The sequence below is a fragment of the Vicia villosa genome, linkage group LG3 (genome assembly GCF_029867415.1).
Source record: "Vicia villosa cultivar HV-30 ecotype Madison, WI linkage group LG3, Vvil1.0, whole genome shotgun sequence".
NCBI classification, from domain to species: domain Eukaryota; kingdom Viridiplantae; phylum Streptophyta; class Magnoliopsida; order Fabales; family Fabaceae; genus Vicia; species Vicia villosa.
Genome location: NC_081182.1, coordinates 15,322,352 through 15,350,295, shown reverse-complemented (window position 1 = coordinate 15,350,295; position 27,944 = coordinate 15,322,352). Strand labels below are relative to the sequence as shown.

Genomic DNA, 27,944 nt, shown 5'->3' with positions numbered 1-27,944 from the left:
AGTTCACTAACATATTTAGACAATTTACCTATTTAACTTTTAATATATCTGTTTTTGAATTATCTACCATTTGTATTTGGATGATATAACACATGTTTATTTTAGTTTAGCCAATATGTAAACATTGTGCAAAAGAGCTTTATCTCATGTAATGGTACTTAACTCGAGTTAAAGTAGATTTATTAAAGGGAGAAACATGATATATTTTTAATTTTTTTGTTATAAAACGAGAAGATTTAGGATGCCCAGACTTGGTTAGCTTATTTAATAATACCTTCGTTCCATTATATAAGATAAAATTTATTTTTTAGGTTCACTGAATAATCAATGTATCTGGTATGTATATTGACTAGATACATTAAATATTCAGTGAATCTAGAAAAATGAATTGTCTCTTATATAAAGGAACGGAGGTAGTATTAAATATTGAGGGAGTTTTATATGAGCCAACTCATATGGTAAAAAGGTGCAAATATATTTGACTTATTTAAGAGTAAATTTGAACACACAATTTCACATAATTGTTGGAGCACAATAGAACAAGATGAAGATGGAAAAAGAGAAAGAAAAATTATAACCATTTTTACTCAATTAGAAAACGGTTACAAGAATGATTCTACATGCTACCATTATAAAGAAAAATACGATATATACTAAACCCATATTAGGCCAATCTAATTAAAGTTCAACTCAAGGCCCAAACAAAATAAAAGCTAACACACTCTGAATGGGCAATTACACTTTAGCATTATCCCTTAATTCACATTCAGAGCTAAAATCAAAAACATCAATATCATTCCTCAAATTGATAAAATGCTCATTCTTGACAGCCTTCTCCACTACATCTGCAGGTTGCTTCTGGGTGCTATAGTGCACAACTTCTAGCACTCCATTCTGGACTTGATTCCTCTGAAAATGGAAGTTTGTCAATGTGCTTGCTTCTTCCATGCAACACTGGGTTCTTAGCAAGGCTTATGGCAGATTTGCTGTCAATCATCAACTTCATAGACTTGCTTATCTTATCTTCAGATCCTGCAATAAATTCATCAGCAAAATAGCTTGACACGCAAATAAAGCACCTACAATGTATTCAGCTTCACAAGTTGCAACGCAACCACTGGTTGCTTCTTAGAGCACCAAGTAATGGGACTTCCTAGATATTTGAAAAAATATCCTGAAGTGCTTATTCTGTCAATTCTATCACAACACAGTCAGATTCTAAGTAGCACATCAATTATGACTCACTTTCAGCACCAGAAGGGAACAAAATTCCGAACTTCAGAGTCCCTTTAATATACCTCAGAATCCTAACTGCAGCTTGGTATTGTGACCACTTTGGTCTATTTATAAACCTACACATCATACTTCAGCTAATGCAAAATGATACACTTCTAATAGTACAAAATCGCCATCCCTAGAAAATATACCATATTTTCCATATTATTCATCTCAAACACATCCCTATCCATACACTGATGGATGTAGAACAACCCTTTTTTTATCCTTCTTCTTCGTGTCTCGTTGTATATTTCTTTGCACTTCTGTTGCATCTGCATTAACAGGCATGTAATGATCTTTGACAAGATCAAACACATCTTAAGTGCCAAACAACACATGCATTTGAATCACCACCAATTCCAATTATTTCCATCAAACACCTGAAGTTCTGTATTCAAACCAACGTTTCCACCATTCATCTTCGATATTGTGTAAGAAATCACTCAGATCTCACCAAACACTCGTGTTTCCCAATCCTTCGAAATCAAGAAATTTGATTCTGATACGATTTCGATCTTCAATTCACTATGAATTGTATGAATCCAAAATCAAAACAATCATACACCTTATGTACAATCGTGTTTCCCTTCCCGTGGATCTGAACCAGAGCTCTAGATACTAATTTTTAGAGCACAACTAAATAAGATGATAAAGATGAATATGGAAGAAGAGAGAGAAACATCGTAACCAACTTTTACTCAATTAGAAAATGGTTACAAGAATGATTCTATACAATTATAAATTAAAATGCAATATATACTAAACTCATATCGTGTCTAACAAATTAAAGCCCAACTCAAGGTCCAAACAAACTAAATGCTAACACACTATGAATGTGCAATTACACTTCAACAATAACCACAATTTGTATGGTAAAAGATGTAGATATATTTAATTTACATAAAGGGAATATTCAAACTTGAAATTTCTCACATTTTTGTATTTATTAGTAGGGAAGTTAACGAGACAGTGTAGTGGCGAGGATGCTTTGCATCCCCGTCCATGTACTTGAATCTATTCCTATCTCTGTCTAGATCTCTGCCACAAAGGGTTCCATCTCTTGTTCTTGTCCTTGGGTATCTCCATAGAATTCCCCGTATAAACCTATAAACATAAAAAATTAAAACAAAGTAATAGTAATATTTTTAAAACTAACAAAATAATTAAGGAACCAATCATCTTTGATAAATCTATTATTTTAGCAATACTTAATCCATTCTCATACATTAAATTTTCAAACTTAAAATAGCTATTTAAATCTCTCTCGTTTACTAACATTCCATATATGCTCTAAATTGTCTTTTTATAAATTTCTATATAAAATAAATTTAAAGGTAATATTAATTAAGGATATTGTGAGAATTGGATCAAACTCTATTGGGTCAAATAATAGCTCTTTTGGTTCGACAGGATTTATGCATGCCTTTGAAGTATGTTTACATGCGGGTGTCAAAGACCTACATAATGTATTTGAAGTGTGTTCTAGTATGTGAGTGTCGAAATGATATGGTTGTTAATATTTTGAATTGGATCTGTTTGTTATGTTCAATTATTTAAGTTAGCTTGTACCCTAAGTTAGCTTGTAATGAGTATTTGTGAAAAAAGCCCATTAGTTTAGTATGTTAGGTTTATTATAAATATCATACTAGCCTCTCATTATTGCATACTGCAAATCCTAATTTAGAGTGAGAGAGTTATTTGTTACTCTTGTAACACTTTTAATCTTGATTGAAAGAGAAAGTAAAGAATAGCAGTTATAACCAATTCTCTGTGTTCTTATTGCTCCCCTATTTTTTCTTACCTTTGTGGGTTTCTTGCCGAAAGAAACTTATTATATTTTATCCCTGGCATCGATTTTTGCAACAAATATAATGATAATTTAGACAGAAAGGAGACTCAACGAGGCGGAAGATATGTTTTTCGTCCCTTTTCACGAAGTGCCTTTGGAGAAAAAGTTCCCATCCCTATTTTTCAAAAGAAACTTCTTCATCTTTAGAGCCCTGAATAAAGCAATCCCTCAGCATCATATTAGTAACTGTAAATTGAAATTCATATTTACTATATGTGAATCTGCCACTAAATTGTTTACCGAAAAAATTATCGGTAGAATTTTTTATATACACATTTGCTAGAATTTAATTTTAACTGAATAATTTAAATTGTCATATTCCCTAATTTATTCACTAGTCAAGGGTAGGAAGGTATCATTATAATTTTTTGAATAAAATATTACAAAAAAGAATTATGATTTTTATTTCAAATATTAATAGTATGTTTGCTTCTTTTAAAAAAATTAAATTATATAGTATTACATATTTTTGCATAAAAATATTTGAAAATAATTCTTTTAAAATAAATTCTAATGAAAGATTAGTTTAAATAGTTTTTATAAAATGTTATTTTAGATATTTCATAATTTTATTATAAGTTGTTTTGAATATCATAATTTCAAATAATTACTTAAAATTGAAACTATTTTGAATAGTTTTTATAAAAATTATTTTTGAAATATATCTTTTTTAAAAGTCATGTGATTTGTTAATATTTTAATATTTAATAGTGTGTGTGTGAGTATATATATATATATATATATATATATATATATATATATATATATATATATATATATATATATATATATATATATATATATATATATATATATATATATATATATATATATATATTACAAAAATTAGTCTTTTAATTTATGAAAAATTAAAAAAAATTATAGTATTTCAAATTTTCAATAAAAATTATTTTTTTAAATACAAAGATCAAATCTAATTTGTTGGGTGAGAATATGGAATAAGAAAACAGTCTAGAGGGGGTGAATAAACTTAAAACAAAAAGTCAAATGATTCTTTTCAGAAATGAATTATATGAGGTTTTTAGAGTTTGCATGCGCGAAAGATTTTGAGGGAAAATATGAGAATTATACATTTATTGAAACTTGATTACGTCAACACTTAATGACTTCACAAATATCAAAGAGGATCTTATGATGATACACGAAGGTATTCAGTTGATACCAATTGTATACTTCACGAGAAGTGATTATATAATGATTCAATTTCAGTGAATTCTAAACTCAACAAGTTTCTCATATTGTAATCACCATTAAAGCTCGATTAGGTTCCAAATCTAACAAAATCTAACCTTAATTAATCAATCGCAACCAACTAGATAAACGATAAACTACTCTATGAATTTAAAATCCTAAGCATGTAATATCCTAAAAAATTAAATGTGTGTGTGTGAGAGAGAGAGAGAAACAGAGAGAGAGAGAGAGAGAGAGAGAGAGAGAAAGAGAGAGAGAGAGAGAGAGAGAGAGAGAGAGAGAGAGAGAGAGAGAGAGAGAGAAGACATCAAGACTTATAGTGCTTCGACTTTCATTCCCATTTTGCCTACATGCATTCATCAATAGTTTTCCATTGAAATCTACATTGTTCCTTTTTATTTTGACAAATATTGCAAGAGTTCATACAATCACTAGTCCATGATAATATTGAATAAAATAAATCTTCTATATGGATCTTGACTTGTATATAACTAAATGTCAAACTCTTTTGTGTAATCTTTACTAGATTCATGCTTCTGAGTCTTCCAATATCACCAGTATGCTCCAAGCCTTTGTGTGTAGCAACCAACCCATTGATCCTACCTATTCTTTGAGGGATAAATTGTCTGAATATTTGAGAAGAAAAAATAAATTTGATTTCAAGGGTTTTGAATTTTTTTAAAATGAGAGGTAGTTGATTTCACATAAATTACAAAATGATTATGAGATTCACACGTGAAAAGAGGTTCTAGGAGAGTTGACAAGCTACTTTGGGTACTAAGCTGAAGTTCAGTAATGCTTATCATCCTCAGACGGATGGTCAAACATATAGGATTATTACGTCTAAGGAGGATTTGCTGAAAGTTTATGGCTAGAACGAGGAGGTGCTCAGGATAGTTACTTGTCGTTGATTGATTTGACCTATAACAATAGTTTCCATTCTAGTAATGGGATGACACTATATGAGGAGTTGTATGGTAGGAGGTGTAGAACTTGTTTGTGTTGGTATGAGTCAGGCGAGAGTGTTGTGGTTGGACCTGAAATTGTTCAGCCGATGACGATTGAAAAGATCAAAATGATCCAAGAGAAAATGAAAGCCTCACAGAGTCGTCAGAAAATTTATCATGACAAAAGGAGGAAAACACTTGAGTTTCAGGAGGGAGATCATGTGTTTTTTTGAGTTATGCCTATAACTAGTTTTGATCGAGCCTTGAATTATCGAAAGCTCACGCCACATTTTGTTAGTCCATACCAGATCATGGAGAGGATGTGAGGAGTAACCTATCGAATTGCTTTGCCACCTCCGCTTGTGAATCTTCATGATGTGTTTCATGTGTCTTGGTTGAGAAGGTAAATTCTGGATCCTTCTCATGTGATCCAAGTGGATAATGTTCCAGTGAGAGATAACCTGACTATAGAGGTATCACTCATACGGATAGAGGACCGGGAAGTGAAGCAGTTGCATGGTAAAGAGATTTCCTTGGCGAAGGTAGTGTGGGGAGGAACAACTGATGGGAGCATGACTTGGGAGTGTGAGGAGCATATGAGAGAGTCGTATCCGACTTTGTTCTCCTCAGGTAATTTTCGGGGGAAAAGTTTTCTCAAGTGGGGGAGAGTTGTAACACCCCAATTTAGATTATCTTATTTAATTAAATTATTTATGAATTTTTGTGTGTTTATTTAATTATTATGCAATAATAATTAAATTAATTAGGGTGGTAGGGATGTGCGACCTTGAGAGGAGAGTGTGGAGAATAATTAGAGGTTGGTAGATTTATTTAGAATTATTTGATTAATTAAAATAATGTTTTGGTTTTATTAATTAAATAAAAGGCTTAATTGCACTTTTGGTCCCCCTATTATCCATTTTTTTCATTTTTGATCCCCCTATTTCAAAATCCGAAATTTTGATCCCTGAACTATGATTTTTCGAGGATTTTAGTCCCTCAACAAATCTCAGGCCAATTTTTAATGACATGGTGCATAATCTCCTTACGTGTCACATGCCAACTCATTTAATTTATTTCATATATATTTTAATGTTTTTTAAATTTACATATTACATTTTGTTTTTAGCATAATAAAGTAACCAATTATTTTCATTTTCCAAATTCCTTTAACTGTAACCTAATTACAATTCCTATTCATCTCTTCATTTCAATTCACTTTCAGTTCATGTTACGTTTCCCAGAAGCTCATTCGCCGCCATAGCTGTTTCACAGGTTCTTTGTCCTTCGTCTTCATCTCATGTTTTTCGTCTTCATCATTGATTCCATCTTCATCGCCGCCATAATCACTCTTCTTAAATCGGACTGGTTTGTTGAGGCAAAGGAAAATCTTGTTTCGGACATGGTTGGAGAAGAAGATAAAAGAAGAAGAAGAATAAGTTGTGGATCTGATAGAACACAAACAACCAGTAAAGAACGTGATGAGTTTGTTGAGCTGAGGAAGGAGGCCTTGATTTTATTGAGAAGATGAAGGAGGCGTTGTGTTTGGCAAATGTTAGGTTTTAATATCATTCTTTTTTATATATAATGCCATTTGATTAATAAATATGAAAATAAGTTAAAATATCATAAAGTTATATATGAAATTACAAAAAGAATTGGATTTAATTTTTAAATGAGTTGGCATTGACACGTCAACAAAATGAGTGTCATGTCATCAAAAATTGGCCTCAGATTTGCAGAGGGACTAAAATCCTCAAAAAATCATAGTTTAGGGACCAAAAATCCGGATTTTAAAATAGGGGGATAAAAAATTAAAAAAATAGATAAAAAAATAGAAGAAGATCTTCAAGAGAGAAATTTCATTGCTTGCTAGGAAAATCAAGCTAAGGAGGAGATGTGCTTCTCTAATGGGTGTTAAAGCATGAGGGATAAATGGAGGGACCCTTAACCTTCTTAGGATTAGGTGTTTTGATTCATAATTTTGAATTGTAATGCTATGATAGTTGTTATATGATGATTGTTGTATTTTCTCATGAGTCAATATTTGAATGATGATTTTTGGTGTTCATATATATGATTGTGTGACTGAAATCATGTTTGATTTACCTTGAATTAGAGATGATGAACATGATGATAGTGTTGTAATATTTTGTTAATTCATGAACCCATTGAGTAATAGATGAGTTTGGGGTGTTATAATAGTAGGAAATTGGATTAAATTGATATATTTTTGTAAAATAAGTTATTGACATATAAGGTAATGTTTGGATAGCTTAAAAATTATTTTTTTGTTGCAAAAACAACAGTTGGGGTCGACCCATACGTGTTTGGAGTCGACTCCAAACTAATAGAAAAGGAATTCTTTTAAAACTGCACAGTATGAGTAGACCCATAAGTTCTAGGAGCTGACCCATACATGCCAGGAATCGAACCATATAGAGCTCTTGGAGTGGCTTCTATTAGTTTGTCGTTTTATTAGTAGGGTCTTGCTCTGATTATGTTACGTTGGACTAAGAACGTTTGCTTTCATTTGTTTTGTTTTGTTGAAGTTACTATTTATGTTTTGTTGAGATCTCCAAGTTGTTGTGAGTTGAATAATACAACTTTTGTTATGTTATGAAAGTTGAGGTTTATGAGACTAAATATTATGAGTTGCAGTATTGTGTTTAATTGATTTAATTATGATTTCGCTGCAATGATACTCTAAGTGAATGTGAGCATACAATAACAAATTCTAAATCATTATGTTATAACCCGTGTTACAGAACATGGTATGTTTGATTGTGCAATACATCCTGAATGGTTGCATTTTATTTAATTAAATTTCATACTAAATTATATGTGGGGTTTAGAGTGTCACACTTTATATCTATGTAACTATTATATATCTTAATCAATTAACATATTAAACTAATATCAGAGAACACAAAACACTATAGAGATGTCAAGTATATAAAAACATCATAAACAATGAGTCAATTCAGAGTCGTTTCAAGTTTTTGAAGACCCTCTATAAATTAGTTATAGTTTATTATGGAAAAATAAATAGAGGTCCTATTTAATTAAGATTTAACCTAACAAATAATTTATGAGACCCTATTTACATATAATTTAACCCTAAAAAATTTGAGACTCTATGCAGTAACTCCCCTTACACGCTCTCAAAGACGGTCCTAAGTCAATTCTACATTTTACATTCCTGCAATTTGATTCGTCCTTGTTCATAACTTTACATCTCTGTAACTACTATATAATATATCTTGATCAATTAACATGTTAAACTAATATTCCACAACACAAAACACTAAAGTTGTCAAATATAAAAAAAAAAAAAAAAAAAAAAAAAAAAAACATAAACAATTACTCAATCCACAATCTGCATTCATGCAATTTCTTAATGCAAAATAAGCAAAACTAAACTAAACATCTTGGAAAATATTATAAAACGACATTATTTGCTCTCACCATGAGTTATCACATGTGTTAGAAAAAACTAGGATGCTAAAAGCTAATATGAACTACTAAGAAGCAATAGGCCTTGAAGCTTGGGATACTTGATGGTATTGTACTTCTCATTAGTATATTGAGAAATTTCAGAAAATGTTGATTGTATTTTAATCATCATCCTTTCCTTTGAGTGAGAATACAAATTTCACAATCCTTTTCAAAACCCACGAGGAAGGTGCATCAAAGAGGGATAAGAAGGAAGGTCACAATAATGCTACCGTGACTACACTAGTACAGAAAATAGTTTTTACATCGGGCGAAAATGACTTTTTACATCGGTCCTAGGCCCGATGTAAACACAGGCGATGTAAAAAGTCTGAGACATTTTACATCGGGTCAGAGCCCGATGTGAAAGTCATCATACTACATCGGTTGATTTCATAGGTCTGATGTGAAAAACAATAAAAAAAATTTATTAAAAAAAAAAATACACAACCTTTTACATCGGTTTCTAAACGTGGCCGATGTAATAGACTGCTTTTCACATCGGTTTAGGGAAAATGTCTGATGTGAAAAATATTGAAATTTTTTATTTGAAAAACATAAGCCACATTTTACGTCGGATATAATTTTACACCGATGTAATAGACTGCTTTTTACATCGGTTTTCGTAAAGCCCGATGTAAAATGTCTTATGTTTTTTACCACATAATGGCTGTTTTTCCTATTTTCCTGTTTTAACCTGTAATTTTTTCTGTACCTAATTTTCAATATAAGATTCATATACCACACAGACCAAAGAGGTCGTTATATATTTTATACTCACAGCACACAGACCAAATAGCTAAGATGCATATATATGTTCGTCAAAATATACAAAAATATTAATCTAGAATAAACAAGTGTTCAGAATGATAAGAAAGGTTTACACACGATTTTCTACTACAAGATAATTATCTCAAAGAAACATAAAGTACTTTCGCGCACTTGAAAAACCAACACGCATCCACGAGAAACATAAAGTTATCCTTTATATAACTCAAAGAAACATTTTGCCCAACGGAGTCGCAAATCATACAAATCTTCTTGTGTCAATTCTGTAGGATCATTAAATACCTACAATACGTAAATAACAATATAGAGTTATTCTTTGAAAATTCCTATTAAGTTGCAAAACGCAAAGTAAATAACAAATTAGAGTTATTTTATTACCTGCATCCAAGATTCAGTTATATTGGCAGAGACAATATCCAACATATTTTTCATCACATAGTATCCACAATCAGTATTGTTATGTTGTTTCCTTGACTACAAAATGAAAGACATAATTAATGAATAATTATCATAAAATTAAATATAGAATTATAATTTACATCACACTTACATCGGGCTTAAGCCATGTAATAGCCTTTTTTCTATTGCCATTTGAAATTTGATGAACCTCAAAAGCACTGATTCAAATAAAAATCCATATTCAGCCACATATTCAGCCACATATATATGATATATACTATATTATAACAAAATTCACATAAAAGATAAACTTACGTTGAAATAATTTTCTTCGTGTTTTTATCAACATCCCAATTAAGTGAACAAAAGAAGACCACAGTATTCTCTCTTGGACACAAGACAAATAATTGCCAATGTTCTCTGTACATGTGTATGGAAATACAAAAAGTCAAATAAAATATCTATGTTATCAAAATTAAAAAATAGAAAACAGAATTTCATAAAAACTTACGCATGAACAAGTGGTAGTAAGTAGCAAACTTTGTTTTGCGACATCAACTTTTCTTGTACGTATTTCCTAACATCTACTAAAGATTTCGGCACATCATCATTATATATACACCTAGCAGGATCCATAATTCCATACACTTCTGATGTGGAATTATCAATACATAGACGATGAATATACCTGAATAATTTTAAAATAAACATTAGATTCAAAGTGATGGAGATATAACCTATTGAAAGTAATAAAAGAAGAAAATGTACTCACGTGCTCCAAACTTGTAGAGTAGACACGTCAAGGCAATGAAAACCCATCAACAACTCTCTGATACACTTAGCTGACATATAAAAATGAATGACAGAGTTACAATGACTTAAATCCATTTCCAAGTGGTTGTCAGCCATTTTCAGAACCATGAGTAACAATCTCTGAACATCGTCAACTTCAACCTCTTTGGTGCTTCCTTTTGCAGCTGAACAACTTCCTTTTCCGCTTGCTTCGACTAATTCCATTTTTTCAACGCATTTAGCATTATCAGTACTTTGCGACAAACCCATAGACTTAAGTGTCTCCATAAAAGATTGTTCCAACGCCTTGCACTTTTGATCAAAATCAGCTCTAAGTTTTGCTTCCAATTTTGATGAAAGTTGTTCAAGTTGTTCATTCACATCTATGTGTTGTCCTTGACGTGAATAAGACCGTCCAAAGTAAGTGCTTTGTTTATGGTGTTTTCCAACACCACGAACACGGCCGCCATGCTCAGATGTTCCAAGGGCTGCTGTTAGGATTACCGGATGAAGAGGACTTCTCGGTTGAATCAGCCATGTATCTGTTTAAACAAAAATAAAATAATTAGAAATCAAATTAAACATAAGATAAAAACAAATAGACATAAAATTAAGCACGAGATAAAAACGATTAAACATAAAATTAGGCATAAAATTAAAACAATTAGAAATCAAATAAATGTCGAATTAACTTATAAAAAACACCTTACTAGTTCTCCCATATCCCTTCTTCATGATCTATGCGAATAGCATGCACATCATCCTCTACATCTTCTTCAATGAAGGTAGGCACATTTGTTGAGAGAGGAGGAGTTTCGGAAATATCAAGATTCGCATCTTGATTTTCATCACTATCATGCACCTTTCCTTGTAGAACAACTGACCACCTTTTATTACAAGGATCTGTGACATAAAAAACTTGTTTTGCTTGAGATGCCATGATGAAAGGTTCGTCCGCATAAGCTAACTTGCTAAGATCAACCAATGTAACTCCAAATTCATCAATTCTTACACCACTATTGATATCAACCCATTTGCATTTAAATACAGGAACTTTAAACACAACATAATCAACTTCCCAAATCTCTTCAATCACCCCAAAGTAGGGTGTAGATGCCATAACCGGGTTTTTATCTTTAGCACTAGAGAAGTGCATGGACTCGGCCACAATCATAACCCCACTATTTTGTGTGGTACTACGGTCATCCTTTGCCTTTGTATAAAAGGAAGTTTTATTAATATCATATCCACTCCAAGTTATTATGTTGCATTTAGGCTCATAGGACAACCACTTAATTATTTTTGAAGCACTATCATCACCATCAATTTTTTCTTTAAACCACTTAGAGAAACTCTTATTATGCTCTTTTAACAACCCTCTTTCACTCATCTTGGGGTACTTTTTCTTTATGATGCTTTTGTGAGCATATAAGTAAGGTTGAACTTCATCCGTGTTATTCAATATATACAAATGCGCTTGAACAACCACATCAATACTTAAGCTCTTGATCTTTAAACCTTGTGTACCCACACCCTCACATCTTCCATCATGACGAGACTTGGGAACCCCTACAGCATTCACTTCCGACAAATAGTTAGAACAAAACTCAATTGCTTCTTCTGCAATGTACCTCTCAATAATCGATGCTTCCGGACGGTGTGGGTTCTTGGTATACCCTTTTAGGATCTTCATGTATCGCTCTATTGGATACATCCACCGTAAAAAAATTGGACCACATAATCTAATCTCCCTTACTAGATGAACAATCAAGTGAACCATAATGTCAAAAAATGAAGGAGGAAAAAACATCTCTAATTGGCACAAGATAACTGCAGCCTCATTTTCCAAATCTTCTAACTTTAATGGATCAATGGCTTTGCAACAAATTGCATTGAAAAACAGGCACAACCTAGTTATAGTCTTCCTAACATTGTTAGGCAATATCCCACGAATAGCCACTGGTAGTAGTTGTTGCATTAAGACATGACAGTCATGAGATTTTAAGCCAACTAATTTGAGATCTTTAAGCGATACAAGCCTCTTGACATTTGATGAGTAACCATGTGGCACTTTGATACTTTCTAAACACTCACAAAAACTTGTTTTCTCTTTTTTCGACAAAGTGTAGCAGGCAGGAGGCAAATACGTCTTGTTACCTACATAATGTTATCATCAAGAATTTCAACAATTAAGTTATGAACATGATATTTTAACATCAAAAGGTAATGATAGCTTAATTTGAACACATAGTTGGTACCTATATATTGTGGAGTTAGCTCTTCTCGTATACCCATCACGCCTAAATCTAGACGAGCATTAATACCATCCTTTGTCTTGCCTTGAATGTTGAGAAGTGTTCCGATTACACTATCACATACATTTTTCTCCACGTGCATCACATCAATACAATGTCTTACCTCAAGACTAGACCAATATGGAAGATCGAAGAAAACCGACCTCTTTTTCCATATATTTTTCGCAATAGGCCGCTTTTGGTACTTTCCAAAAACAGAAGTAATGCCCTGTTGTCGTTGATAAACTTCCTCTCCAGTTAAGGGCTTTGGAGCAACACCATACTCTTGTTCCCCATTGAAAGCTTTCCGCAATCTACGATATGGATGATAACGATTTAGAAATTTTCGATGCCCGAGATAAACAGTCTTCTTTCCTTTTTCAAGCTGATGGTAACACGTGTCTTTTTCACATATAGGACACGCTTTATGCCCTTTAACTTTATACCCAGACAAATTGCCATATGCCGGAAAATCGTTGATGGTGCAAAACAACATGGCACGCATATTGAACTGTTCACCAGAATGCGCATCGAAAACATCCACCCCTTCCTCCCACAACACTTTTAAATCATCGATCAGTGGACTTAGATAAACATCTATGTCGTTTCCTGGTTGTTTTGGGCCCGAAATCATCATGGATAACATCACGTATTTACGCTTCATGCACAACCTAGGAGATAGGTTGTAAATCATCAGAAGAACTGGCCAAGAAGTATGGTTAGTATTTAGATTACCAAACGGATTCATTCCATCAGTAGAAAGTCCAAGTCTAAGGTTTCTCGACTCTTTGCCAAAATTTGGAAACAAAGAATCTATTTTCTTCCATTGCAAAGAATCAGCTACATGGCGGATTTGTCCATCACATTTTCTTTCTTCTGCATGCCATCTAAGATTCTTTGCATCGTTTGCATTAGCGAATAATCTCTTGAACCTTGAAATTATTGGTAGGTACCATACCACTTTCGCGGGAGGACCCTTTTTGACCTCGTCATCATCACTAGATTCACCATGTCTCTTTTTGTAGCGTGACGCCTTGCACTTCGGACAATGGTTATAGTTTACATACTCTTTTCTGTATAATATGCAATCATTAGGACATGCATGTATCTTTTCATACTCCAAACCCATCGGACACAATATTTTCTTCGCCTCGTAATAACGACTTGGCAGTACGTTACCTTCTGGAAGCATTTGCGTCAACAGTTCAAGCAATTCGGTAAAACTTTTGTCTGTCCACCCGTTAATTGCCTTCAGATTAAACAATTTTAACACGGCCGACAAACGTGTAAAATTTGTGCATCCCGGGTACAAAGGTGTATCCTTGTCATTGCATAAACTATCATACGCATGTGCCCTCTTAAACGAATCTTGTCCAATATCACACATCATGTCTTCCAGACGATCATCCATTTCTACACTAACATTATCTCTTTGGGACACATTTGAATTTTCTACCACTTCACCGTGCCATATCCATTTTGTATAGTTTTGACAAATCCCTTCACAAATTAGATGATCCATGATTTTTTCCTTACTAAGTTTTGGTTCTTTATTTGCACAACGAACACATGGACAGAAAAATAGCGTAGGGTGACTATCTTCAGCATTACTTTTAGGAGGAGGAAGATCTTTTTTAGCATTACTTTCAGCAAACTCTAGAAATTCCATCACCCCATGTTCGTACTCATCACTTAATCGATTAGCTCTCATCCAACTACGATCCATACCTACAACGTAAACTTAATTAATACTTAGAATAAATTCTAAGTATAGTTTTTATATAATATCAAATAATTGTTATAGCATATGTTATGAGGTACGACACTTTAGGCTCACTAAAGTATTCTTTTAATTAATACTTAGAATCAATTCTAAGTATAGTTTTTATATAAAAAATAACAACGAGAGAAAAGTAATTTTACACATGATTTCAAATACTAGTATATGGGAGGGAGTACTAGTATACTTCAAGATAAGGTTCAAATACTAGTATATGGGAGGGAGTAATAGTATACTACAAGTATATATTTCAAATAATGCAAGATAAGGTTCAAATTAATATGAGTTTCATTTGCTGTAGAGAAACAATATTCCTAGCAATTTACAAGATTCTTTCCCACTAATGTTTACACTCAATCTTTTATGATACCAAATACAAACTGTAAAAGTAATAAAAAACAAGGAATGTAGGATTTTCAATTAAAAGTTGGACCACATGTTATTGCTATACACCCACATGTTATTCCACACTCAATCTTTCCCACTATTGTTGTAATTATTTTTTGAAAATTTATAACTAATTTAGTGTTGGATAATAACTTTGATTGGAAAACTTAAACAAATATAATAAAATGAATTTTATTGTTATTTATTCAAAACTAACTTATACAAATTAAACACATTCAACAACAAACAAACCATAATATTTTATTGTTATTTATTCAAAACTAACTTCTTCAAACTTTTTTTGTTCTAATTTGTTTCTGAATTTCAGAAAAATAGATACTTTTTGTGATGAAGGTACTTTGTAAATTATGTTTTCATTTTAAAATTAGATCAGAATTACTTGCAATCCAATTAAAAGCACACTATAGCTTACGTGATACTTTTACTTAGGCTAAATAACAAATAAAAACAACACAAATCAGTAGTTTCTAGAACTAAACAAATCCATTTCACCATAAGAAAACAAAAAAGATGTGAAAACTTACAAGACAATCTTTTGATGCTTCCACTTCTTTTAACAAAGTAGAATGATTCTTAATCAAGGAGAACTTACAAAAGTGGTAACTGTTTATCTTGATTGTAACTGATGGAATTCTGAAAAGACGGATGCAGATAAAAAAAAGTAAGATGACAAGTAATAATATCTCAGTAGCTATTATCACATAATACATTGTCCTTTCCAAACAAAAAAGAGAGTTTGTAAAGTTGAAGAAGCAAATAGTAAAGAGAGAAACTCTTGAAAATTCTAGATGACACAATTTTCAATGAAGACAATAGATAACACTTCATTCTCACTAATGACACTAACCATGCTTAAGAGAACTCATTCACATGTATACCATACTATAGATGTTGTTTTGAGAGTGTTAAAACAATTTAAAGCCTTTAACAATAAGCCACCCCTAAGTATTCCAACGTGTAGGGCTAACTTTACATGTGTACATGAAAAACAAAGAACAATTGATGTAACACATCATGAGTTTTTTAAGCAATGATGACATACATTAAGATAACAAGATCTTAATGGCATATAGCAATCTAATGAAAACATCATGTTGCCTTATTTCTTAATCCATGTGGCGACAGAGCTTTATCCGATGAATAATGTGTGGTATAGAAAAGGTAAATCTTGACTTGGACTAGAGAGGACAACTCCATAGATCAGAATGATGTTTATCCGATGAATAACAAGTGGTATAGAAATATACAACCATGTGACAATTAAAAGCTAAACAAACAAACTGCTTCTATGATCAACTTATTTACGTTTTCCTCTCCAAACTTTTTGAACTATTTCAGAGCAATGGTGTGAGATGCGAGGGTAAAATCAATAAAGCATTTCATTAAGGTTTGTATCAATAAAGCTTAGAGTAGAGTGGATAGGTAGAAGATGGAAACCTTCTATAAAAATATTCAAAAGATGAACGATGTTGACAAGCAATTAACTACAGAAACTATTTTTGAAATCTAGTATAATAATTGATTCAACGATTTTAATACAGAGTAACAACTAGATCCACTTCGTTACAGTTTCAAACATATAACAAAAACTACATACTAACAAATATCAATCTAATGGTTTCTAAAATCAGTTACAGTAACATAACACCCAAGCACATGTTTCCGTTTAAAATGTGCACAGTACCATTGTATTTAAACATTTCTTACTACTTCCTGTGGAAACAAAGCACTTAAATCACGTTCTTTAAAGTAGTAGGGAAGTAATTTTATGATATTCAATTTATATTGCAATAACAATTAAAATTTCAGAAAGTATCACTTGTAGAAGAGAAGAACCTGTAGAAGAAGGCTTTCAACCGTCGGATTTGGTGAGAGTGAGTTGTGACGGCCGGCGAAGTATGGAGGAGTTTCGGAGAAGAATGGTGGTCGGGAGAAGAAACACGGTCGGAGAACGGAGGAGTTTGGAGGAAGGCGAACGGAGGAGTGGGCGGTTGCGAAAGGAGGAGTTGGGCGAACGGAGGAGTTGGGCGAACGGAGGAGTGGGCTCGAAGAAGAATAAACGATTTGCAACAGAGAAAGGATTTGAAACAGTAAAGTATTAGGGTTTTGTGGAAAAAATTCTTTTAACCTTTCCCATCGGTTTTTAGGTTGCACTGATGTAAAGGCCCACTTTTCAATCTTTCCCATTGGTTCCTATGCTGGCCCGATGTAAACGCCACATAAAATCATTTATAAAAAATTTCTTTTTCGAAAAAATTATGTAACATTTCCCATCGGTTTTAGACTGGTCCGATGTAAAATCTCTTATAAAAAATTTTCCTTTTGAAAAATTTTTGTAACATTTCCCATTGGTTTTAGACTGGCCCGATGTAAAAGCGCACTATGCTACTTTTTCCATCGGTTAATATATATAACCGATGTAAAATCCGTTATAAAAAAATTTCGTTTTATTTACAATTATGCCACCGCCTATTTTTTTCTTATATTTTTTATATCATTGGAAATAAATACCTGATGTAAAATTGTATGACAAATATTTTTCACATCATATATTTTAATATCTGATGTAAAATCCTTTATGGAAATGTCATGTTTTTAGTAGTGCTATTAAGTTTGGGAAGGGAGAAGAAAAATAATCATAATATAGTTTTTCTCTTGTGTATATTATAGTGTTATTAAGTCCCTAATTGCACACACTTGTTATTTTATACTAATAATTAAATTAAAAGTAAGATGCACAAGGCAAAAGCTAAATAGAAAATTTAGACCTAGTGGTAGACAAAGTTAGGTTTTGGTGCTTAAAAACAATACATATTGAAACATTAATTAGTGCCTAAAAAGTTAAAATAATAATGTATTTTGGCATGTTGTGTTAGTGCCAATCACATAGAATGGCTTTTGAGTTGTGCTAGACTGCTAGTACCGGTCCAGATTCCTAATAGGAATGCGTTTACTTTTTTTTCCCTACATAACAACCCCAGTTAAGTACACTTTTCTTAATAATTATATTATGAAAATTATATAATTAATCAACTTGGGCCTTTTTAAGCAAAAGTTGGGAATTCACTCTTTGAAATTAAACGAGGGTTAAATATATCTGAAAATCCTATGAAATACTATCATTCAATTTTAGTTCATAATTTTTTTTTCTTAATTGTAACTTTGGTTCCTTTATTTTAGCTTTTTTTTCAATTTTAGTCCCTCAATTTTTAAAAACACGATTTTGATATCTCTTTTGAGTTTTTTTGTTAAAAAAAGACAAAAATATGAACTAATTTTACAGAAAAAAATAAAATAGGGGGACAAAAATTGCACATAAAACTTAAAAAAGGGACTAAGATAGTAATTTTAAAAATAGAGGAATCAAAATCAAGAAAAAGACAAAATAGAAGGATTAAAGTTACAATTAAACCATTTTTTTTAACAATAATTTTTATAATATTTTCAATCCACATTTTTAGTCTCTTCCGTTAACTTTTCTTAACGAAAGTTGACATGGCATGCCACATGAAAAATTTGGTGGTTGGGCATTCACGTGGAAATGTTTGTGTGGCAATGTTTGTGTGGCAAATCTGTTGATATGACATGTCACGTGGTAATTTTGACCATTTTATATTTTTAAAATTAATTGATTAAATAGTGAAGATAAGTTCGTCGCTAAGATGAACATCATACTTAAACTCATAAATGGTGGTTAATTCATAGCTAATTTGCACCTAATTGATAGCAAACTCAGTCTTTTTAATTTTTAATTTTTTGCATACTAAAAAAGAGATGTTTGTAATGACCTAGACTTAGATTTTTTTTTCTTCTTAATTTTGTGTATGCAAGTTTATCATTTTATAAGAATATCTGCCACAAAAATCAGAGTAGTTTTTTTTACGTGTGATGAATTAAATATGAATTTTTAAGTGTCAATTTTCTATGAAACAAAAATAATGAAAATTTTGTCGTATGATCAAATCTTGAGCTAATATTTTGGAGGAATTTCCCACATAACACAGAAATAAAATTCAAAGTTTTCTGACATTTCTAGCAAGCCTCAATTTATTTTGATTTTTTTACCGAAACACATATAAATGAATGTTTCATAAGACAGAAACAACATGAACATATGCGTACACATCTCATTTGATCTAAGTTTTTTCCATAAATTTCTTTGACAACAAATAAAGAAGAATTATAAATTTTCTAACAGTATGATGATAAATCTATTGTAATTTTCCGAGTGTCAAGTGTTCAAAAGGTAGAAATGATAGGAAACATAGACCTACGCATTGCAATTTTATCTCACTTTTTAAATGGATTTTTATTACAAAAAATAGAGATGGAATGCAAATTTTAATAGCATTTCGATAATACCTTAATTTATTTTTATTTATTTCCTCATAAAAACAATTCATTTATACGTGTTTTGGTCGAAAAATCAAAATAAATCGAGGCTTCTTAGAAATGCTTTGAAACTTTGCAAATCCATTATGTAATTTATGTGATAAATCCATATAAAAAAATATCATCTCAAAATTTAATTATAGACGAAATTTTTTATTGTTTTTATCTTATGATAAATTGGCGCTTAAAAAATTCATATTTAATCCATCTCATGTAAAAAAACCTCCAATTTTTATTGGTGAGTTTCTTATAAAATGATAAATCTCATGCAAAAAAAAAAAAATCTAAATCTAGGTCATTACAAGCATCTCTTTAGTGTGAAAGAGATGTTAAAAGAATCAATAAATTTTGGATTTAGAACTTGAGCTTTTGTCATATTATACCAATCTCTTGGAACCAATGAAGGATACAAATCTTTGTATAGGATTGCTAAGGAAAGAGAAAAAAAGACATGAGATTTTGATCAAGTGAAGTGTGTTAAAGATGAAGAATGAAAATTTTTGGTTCATGAAAAAGATATAACACATATGAATCTAAATTGCTTGATATTTAATGAAGTACATGATATCTCATATGAATCTAAATTGCTTAATATTACAAATGAGGATAAAAAATATAATTAATATCATTATACTAAAAAACACGAGGTAAAAAACGCATTAAAAGGGATGAGTAATATTAAGGCGGTTGGGCTAGACAACATACCTATTGAAGTGTGGATAAATCTGTAAGATAAAGGAATTTAGAGGCTCACCAAACTATTTAACAAAATTACAAGGTCTAACAAAATATTGGATGAATAGAAAAGGAGTAATTTAGTTCCAATCTATAAGATTAAATGGACATGCAAAATTGTGCAAACTATAAGAGGATTAAACTTATGAGTCATACAATGAATTTATGGGAAATAGTGATTGAAAAGATACTGAGAAACGAGATTCAAGTTACTCATAATCAATTTATTTTTATTCCTGAGAGGTGATCATGGAAGCGGTCTATTTATTACGATGTGTGGTGGAGCAATATCATATGGATCAACAAGACTTGCACTCAATTTTTATTAACTTGGAGAATGCGTATGATAGAGTGTTTAGAGAGATTTTATGGAAAGACCTTGAGAAGAAAGGTTATAGGTTTGAATATATTCAAGTTATTCATGATATATATATGAGGAGTTATCGGCTAGTGTGCATACACAAGATAGAGATACAAACGATTTTATCATAACAATAGGATTACACCAAGGTTCAACCCTATACCCCTACCTTTTTACTTTATTTTTGGAAGTACTCACGAAACAAATCCAAGAGCTAACACTGAGATGTGTGCTTTATATAAATGATATAGTTCTACTTGGAGGGTTGAACGAAGATTTAAATGAGAGGTTGGAGACCTTAAAACAAGCCTTTAAAATATATGGCTCTTGCCTAAGTAGAAGTAAGGTGGGGTTGGGTATATAGAGTGTAAGTTTAGCAAAAGAAAAAGTGTTTCTAACCTATAGATGAAAGTTGGAGACCATATTGTACCACAAGTCACATGATTTAAATATCTTATGTTCATAATAAAAATAATTGAGAAATAGACGGAGATATAAACTATCTAATTTGAGCTGAGTGGTTAGAATGGAGGAATGCCTTAGGGGTTTTGTTGGGAAAACTATAACAATAATAATCAAGTATTTTTTATAGGTTCATACACATCAATCATTCTTTGAATTTAATTTTGATGTTAAATCCATCAAGAGTAAATATGTGTGGAACAAAGAATAATGATAATCAAAATAAATGGCATCAAGCGGCCAAAATAACCTATAATCAGTGTAAACAAATACACGTTGAGCAAAAGAAAGATAAAAAAGAACACAAAGAATTTTGTTTTCCCAATTCGATCAAATTGATCTACTCTAGGAAAGGGAGAAACTAGTTGATTCACTATATTTCCAAGAATTTTTAGAAGATATGACAAAAGAGTTACAGTAAAATAGTATCACAAGTTCCCAATAAGAAACCCTCATTTCTACCAAGTGTTTCTCAATCTCTCAAACTCTATATATATATATATATATATATATATATATATATATATATATATATATATATATATATATATATATATATATATATATATATATATATATATATATATATGAATCATGTAACTCCAAGGTGATTACAAGTGTTTATCAATTCTCTTAGATGCCTCCAAAGATTTCCTAATTCCAATAACACGACTATAAACATTTCTACCACTATTTCTTTAATTTCTCCTTAGAATTGTCACTTCTTTCCTTTGCCTTTCATACTACATTATGAAGTTTGTTCTGTTAAGCATGATAAATACACACATTTATAACTACTGAAACTAAAAAGATCCATAGCGGATCCAAAACACGACTCATCAACAACAAAATCCAACAACCGAAATGACCAGAGTTGATACTCATCAATTACATAAACCAGACTTGATGCTCGAGGAATGCCCGACGCCCAAACCTAGTTCAATCATCTCCAAACGACCTCTTTCGCACTATAGAATACAAGTGTCGGATCCGTCCCTGTTTGGCGTGTCTATCATTGCCACCACAATTAGGACGTCCTTCGTCGACCTTTCCACTACTTTTCAATTTTTTGCAACTTTGGTTTCTAAATGTCTCAAAATACGATTTTAGTCTCTCCATCACTTAAGCTTTTAAGACAATTCTACAATTCTCCACCTTGACTTTAGACTCTGGTGATGTCAATTTATCCATCAAACACCGTATTGCTTTTTACTATGTTAAAGTCATTATTCATCAACCTTGATCAAGTTCAAGTCACACTTGAACCATGATTTTTCTACTTGCACCCATTTGCTTCCTACCATATTTTTCTGCCCAAGTAATCTAACACTCCCAAAAGTATGTCTTCAATCATATTTGACTCCTCCTACTTTCGAATGTCTTCCAGAAATTTTTTTATGAGTTTTGAAATTCTTTAGCCATATTCAAAGCATATCTACCAAGGTCATCACAATTGTATTTTTCTTATGATACAATCTTGCTCATATCCATATCATGAGTCAAACGATAATTAGAGGCCTCTATAAAAATTCCCTCATAATTACTAGTATTTGTAGCAGGAACCTCCACCTCAAATTGATTCTTCCCCACCATAGTTTATGAGATCATCATCTTTAGGTCTTTACTCTTCCTCTCAATCCAAGACTCACTAATAGTAATACATCTTGGAGGGGTAAACTTTGACCCTCCAAATTTCAATTAAAATGGCTCATATAATCCTTCCTACCTCTTAGATAGCTATTGAAGACACAATTCACAACCTTACAATTAAGTTGAATTAGCTTGATTTAATCAATAAGTAAAGTTTTGACGACCTTTAAAACATAGTAGTCTACAAGTTTCGTACTCCAAACTCCCATAAATTTTTGGAAGTCACTTCTTGTGTATGAACATTTGTCGACCAAGTAAGTTGCTTTGACACCAACCTTATCTCAAAAACCCAATAAAAAATCAACTATCAAATACATTTTTATCCTTTGCCTCTTACAAAACTCATTAAAATGCTCATAAACAACCTTAAAATCATCTAGGTTACCTTCATTTTAAATCTCATACATCACACTTATTCAACATCAAATAACACAAGTATATCTTTAAAAAGGAAACTCAATTAAATAAATAAGCACAAGTTTTTATCATCCAAGAAGTTATTTACACACTTCCTTTTGATCTTAATGTACATGATGATACAAAATACATCACATATTTCTTTGTTCATTAAAAAGAACAAAAACCAGAAAAAGGTTCTATCTTCTTAGTTTACAAATTACAATCCAATCCAATCCAATTCCCAATACAAATTCCATAGAAATTAGCTACGAATAAAACCTCTGTTTTTCTCTCATCGTAGCTTCTGTTGTCGTGCAATGAATGCTTCCACAGTGCGACGAAATTCATCATTGCTCATTCCATCTTCAGGATACAAACTCAAATTCTTCACCATCATTTTCTTCTCTTTCTCAACTTGAATGCTTCCATTCTTTCTTTTCTCATTCTCACTCTCACACCTTAGCAACACTTTCTGTTCCTTCTCATTATCACTATCCACACCCCTCACCAACTCAATTTCCGATTGACACCTCCTATACTCCTTCACTTCCAAATCCATCCCTTGTTCATCTTTCTCAGAAACTTTCACCACGCTTCGAGTCTTTACGTTACTCTCCACTTTCACACCTAGTTTTCTCTGATCACAACCTTGAATTCTCTGATACACGTTACTATTCTGAAGAAACTCGAGATACAAATCATGCTCCGAACTTTTCGTTTTCGAAGAATCATTTGAAAAATGACCTGATTGAGCCACAAGCGTGATGATAATAACATTCCCAATCATAAAAACAAATCCAGGACTAACCGCGAACCCTCGAAAATACTCGCTATAATTCTTCAAAGCCAATGGTAGTTGCTGAAACGAGAGCCTAGAAATCAAAACCAGCACAACGCACATCTCTACATACCTCAACAAATCCGTAATCTTTCGTAGATTACTATGTTTCTGAACTTTGTTGAATCTCTCTGGTTTGTGTTTGTGCAAAGTGACAGAACCCATTTTTCAAACAGAAGCTGTTCTGTTTTTTTGTTTTACTATGTTGTGGTTTTAGATAAAAGGGACTGAGAATTTGTGCTCGTGAACAATGTATATGAAAGCAGAATCTAGAGAAACTGCAATGGTGTTTGGGATCAGAAGCATGGAAATTGTTTGAAGTGTGAATATGAATGTGAGAAGAGAGAATAGAATGTATGTTGTTTGAGGTTTGGTTATATTTTTCGGAAATGAGTGGTGATGTTTTGGTATAATTTATAGATGTGAAAGAAAGCATGAGAAAAATAAGTGTTTGTAAAATAAATTATTTTGAGACACCGCGAATCTAGTTCCTTTTACTTTTTCTTGGTATTCTATTTTTTTCTTTTTTTTTTCTTGCTTTTTAGTTTAAATAATGTATTTTCTTTTTCTTTTTAAATAATGCTTTTTCTTTTTCTTATTTTATTTGAAAATTATGCCTACTCTCTCCTCCTATTTTAAATATATTTTTTTTTTTTTGTTTTTCTTATATTTATTGTTGATATTTATTTGATCTAATTGAGTTGGCAACAAAGACCGATTGGAAAAAACGGTAGTCGTCCTCCATAAAATTTGAGTTTTTTTAAATTTTTACTACTCTTTCATTTATGATAATTTTTTGGTACTATTAGTCAATTGGACCTCCTTCAAGGTGGTAAGGCATTCCTTACCATAAAAAAATCATCTTTGAAATGATTAAAGAATATGGGTAATGAATTTAACAATGGAGTGTTATCCTTATCATCAAGTTTCACTTTATTATTTTAAAAGACGTCAATAATTTTGTGAAATTCCATCAATTGCTCTAAAATAGATTTTTTTTCTCCACCATTCCAAATAAATATAGTTGTTTTAGATATTATCTATGAGTCAATGACTTGATCATATATAATGATTTAATTTTTACCCATATATTCTCCCTTTCGAATTTCGATAATATCAATATTATCTTAAATATAAGATTATGGAACTCCTAGACTTTTCCTTCCTCTCGATCTTCTCTACTTATGTCATTCTTGTTGGCATCAATGTCTCACCTTTAACATTTTTATGCACTTTTGTTGAATCAAAATTATATGCACTTCACTTTCCACAATTCAATAATTGTTGTGCCAAAACACTTCGTGATATCTCGTCTAAAAACCAAACTTTTTGTTGTAAACTTGACTCATTTCTCCACAATGAACGTCACTTGTTACGAAATAAAAGATTAAGCACACAAAAAATATGATGTGTGAGAAAAAAACAATGACAACCATATTAAACAAACTCAAACAATAATCAACCTATCAACTAAGAGTATGAAATAAACAAATAAACAAGAATTATTTCATAAATTGTTTATCCTGCTCGATTCAAATTGATCTACTATAAGAAGAGAGCAGTTATGTGATCCGCTACTAATTAAGAGTCTCACCAAAATATTACTAATAAGTTTAAAAAATTAGTTAATTTATAAGATAACTTTCTAATATCTATTTATTTGTGACTCAGTATCTTTTATTCTCAATACATGAATTATTTCATCCTAAAATATTTAAAAGTGTGTCTGTAATCTTAAATCACAACTAAAGATCATCCAATATTTAGAATTATGTCACTTTAAAATTTCTCTTGTCTCTCTAACTTTTTTTAAAAAAAAAAAACAAAATTTCTTTTAAAATTACTAAAAAAAAATATTTAAATTTTATTGCGACTTCTCACATGACCTTCATCTGCTTGTAAAAATGACATAAAAATTCTTAAATCTTATTTAGACTTCATGGATGCGCGTAGCACATGATCTTGTCTGCGTCGATTATGAACCCAATTGCCTTGTGCTTGAGACAATTACAAAAAAAGAAAAATACCTCACATATAAAATAGAACCTATAATATTTTTTTCATCTTTAGAAAAAAATATATAACATACACAATAAAGTATTTAGATGAATGGTAAAATAAAATAAGTTTATTCCCCATAAAAAAAAACTACTCAATTTATTTGAACTCGTTTAATTCCATATCATCCATTACCTTTAAATTTCATTTCATATTCTTACTCATACCACTCAACATGACATCTAAAATTTTATTTGCTTTTTTAGGTTCCAAAATCTGTTTGCCTTTCTGTCATCCATATAATATCCAGTACATTAAATTATTAAATAAAAATACTTTAACATCATTTGGTTTATCATGCATAAATGAATAAATAAATAAATAAAATAAGTTCTTTTCATCATCTCAAATGAAATTTTTTGAATATAAAAAGAATATAATATTATAGTAATCTGGCAGTAGGCTATTGGAGAGTGCATGACAGTTGGTCAACATAGAAACCACAAAGATTTGCATTCCATTTCTTACTCTCTAAGAAAAATGTATATGCCACACAACACACACTTTCTTTGCTTAATTGCTTTCTTCTTCCCTTTTTTGTCAACCCTCAAAAAGTTCCATGGTCCATCAACAACAATAATGGAGGAGGATGCTACTTTTTGCCTCATACAACAATTGATACATGCATGCACAAATTCTATTGGCTATTATGTTAAGTTACTCATTAAATAAAGTTTGGTTATAGTAAACTAATACATGCACTGTACTTGCATGATATAAAAATCTTTGAACTATTTCATGTGATAATGACATATAGTTTTCTGAGTTTTATTATGGATTAATATATGATTCCAGAATGATCTATAGATTCGATACCATCCACTTGATTACTTAAACTAGAAGGAGCACTAGCAATGTAGTGACTTGGAGGGTCCAGTATTTCCATTCTTAAAGGTTTGCTTTTTCAATGTTTGGTAGGTAAAGTAGCTATACAATACCAAATTGATTGATATCTTATGTTAAAGCTAAATATCATATGATTGAAGAAGGTGAATTCTTTCAATCTTTTGGGACTAAAATTGATTTGCCATTACACTTATGATACTTTTTATTTTTCTTTATACAGAAAATCAAGTAGGAATTAATACAGCATTAAGGGTTTAATCAAATTTTGATCCCAAAACCTAAATAATTTGAGGCATTCCTTTACTAAGTTAATAAATAAGTGTTAATAATTTAATAATTTATAACTAAATTAAATTTTTTTAATCTTATTTTTTATTTATAATTTTGAAACATAAAACTTAGGTTTGACCATTGAGCCAACCCTAATTAATAATTATGTATGAACATTTTCTGAATGAGATATAAAATATATTAATAAATAAAGAAAATAAAGTTACAATAAAAAATTACAAAGCACAATAAGTACGTAGAAACGTGATAAAAAAGATATAAGATGCACGACAAAAAAAGGAAACTTCAAAAGGAATTGGTCATTCAAAAACAAAACTACAACTACTCGAGAACCGCCATACTATTGTCAAACTAGAGTTCAAACCAGCCAAATATTCATCTATCAACATATCAGATTTTAATAAAAGAGGTATTGAAGACCACCACCATACTTTGAATCCAGACAAACAGTTAATCCACTATAGGAAAAGAGATTTCTATTACTGAGAATCTTATAAGGAAGTTAATGAATCTCCAAGGATTGGGTAGAGTAACTTGCGCTATTCCTGGAAGAACTGACTGGGAAGCAGTTTACCCAAAAATCTTTACAGCTGGTAAAGGATCACCAAACACCAAGGATCTGAAGCCTCCATAAAGAGTTTGGGCAAAGATCATTCTGGGATCAATCAA

At 31.3% G+C, this 27,944-nt stretch overlaps 3 protein-coding genes across 3 annotated transcripts; all 3 read right to left on the bottom strand.

The window, feature by feature from the left end:
• Positions 1 to 9,672: 9,672 nt before the first annotated feature.
• LOC131654988 (uncharacterized) lies at positions 9,673 to 10,606 on the bottom strand. The gene is made up of 5 exons (XM_058924902.1): positions 10,481 to 10,606; positions 10,285 to 10,389; positions 10,121 to 10,187; positions 9,949 to 10,044; positions 9,673 to 9,852 (listed from the first exon to the last, which is right to left on the bottom strand). The coding sequence occupies exons 1-5, from the start codon at positions 10,603 to 10,605 to the stop codon at positions 9,760 to 9,762; spliced, it is 486 nt and encodes a 161-aa protein (XP_058780885.1). The 5' UTR covers position 10,606; the 3' UTR covers positions 9,673 to 9,759.
• A 131-nt stretch (positions 10,607 to 10,737) lies between these two features.
• Positions 10,738 to 15,032, bottom strand: LOC131657619 (uncharacterized). The gene is made up of 3 exons (XM_058926995.1): positions 13,020 to 15,032; positions 11,472 to 12,918; positions 10,738 to 11,278 (listed from the first exon to the last, which is right to left on the bottom strand). Exons 1-3 carry the CDS (start codon positions 14,779 to 14,781, stop codon positions 10,738 to 10,740), a joined length of 3,750 nt encoding a protein of 1,249 aa, XP_058782978.1. The 5' UTR covers positions 14,782 to 15,032.
• An 8,276-nt stretch (positions 15,033 to 23,308) lies between these two features.
• Positions 23,309 to 24,482, bottom strand: LOC131654987 (uncharacterized). Its single transcript, XM_058924901.1, has one exon. The coding sequence runs from the start codon at positions 24,243 to 24,245 to the stop codon at positions 23,535 to 23,537; it is 711 nt and encodes a 236-aa protein (XP_058780884.1). The 5' UTR covers positions 24,246 to 24,482; the 3' UTR covers positions 23,309 to 23,534.
• Positions 24,483 to 27,944: the final 3,462 nt, after the last annotated feature.

Excerpts from the sequence above, each read along its gene's own strand:
- LOC131654988 (XM_058924902.1), bottom strand. The coding sequence starts at position 10,605 with ATGGATCCTGCTAGGTGTATATATAATGATGATGTGCCGAAATCTTTA. Across the intron at positions 10,390-10,480 it reads TTACTACCACTTGTTCATGC|AGAACATTGGCAATTATTTG; the intron begins GTAAGTTTTTAT and ends ACACATGTACAG. Across the intron at positions 10,188-10,284 it reads ACGAAGAAAATTATTTCAAC|TGCTTTTGAGGTTCATCAAA; the intron begins GTAAGTTTATCT and ends TATTTGAATCAG.
- LOC131657619 (XM_058926995.1), bottom strand. The coding sequence starts at position 14,781 with ATGGATCGTAGTTGGATGAGAGCTAATCGATTAAGTGATGAGTACGAA. Across the intron at positions 12,919-13,019 it reads GCTAACTCCACAATATATAG|GTAACAAGACGTATTTGCCT; the intron begins GTACCAACTATG and ends AACATTATGTAG. Across the intron at positions 11,279-11,471 it reads GAAGGGATATGGGAGAACTA|TCCTCTTCATCCGGTAATCC; the intron begins GTAAGGTGTTTT and ends TCAACCGAGAAG.
- LOC131654987 (XM_058924901.1), bottom strand. The coding sequence starts at position 24,245 with ATGGGTTCTGTCACTTTGCACAAACACAAACCAGAGAGATTCAACAAA.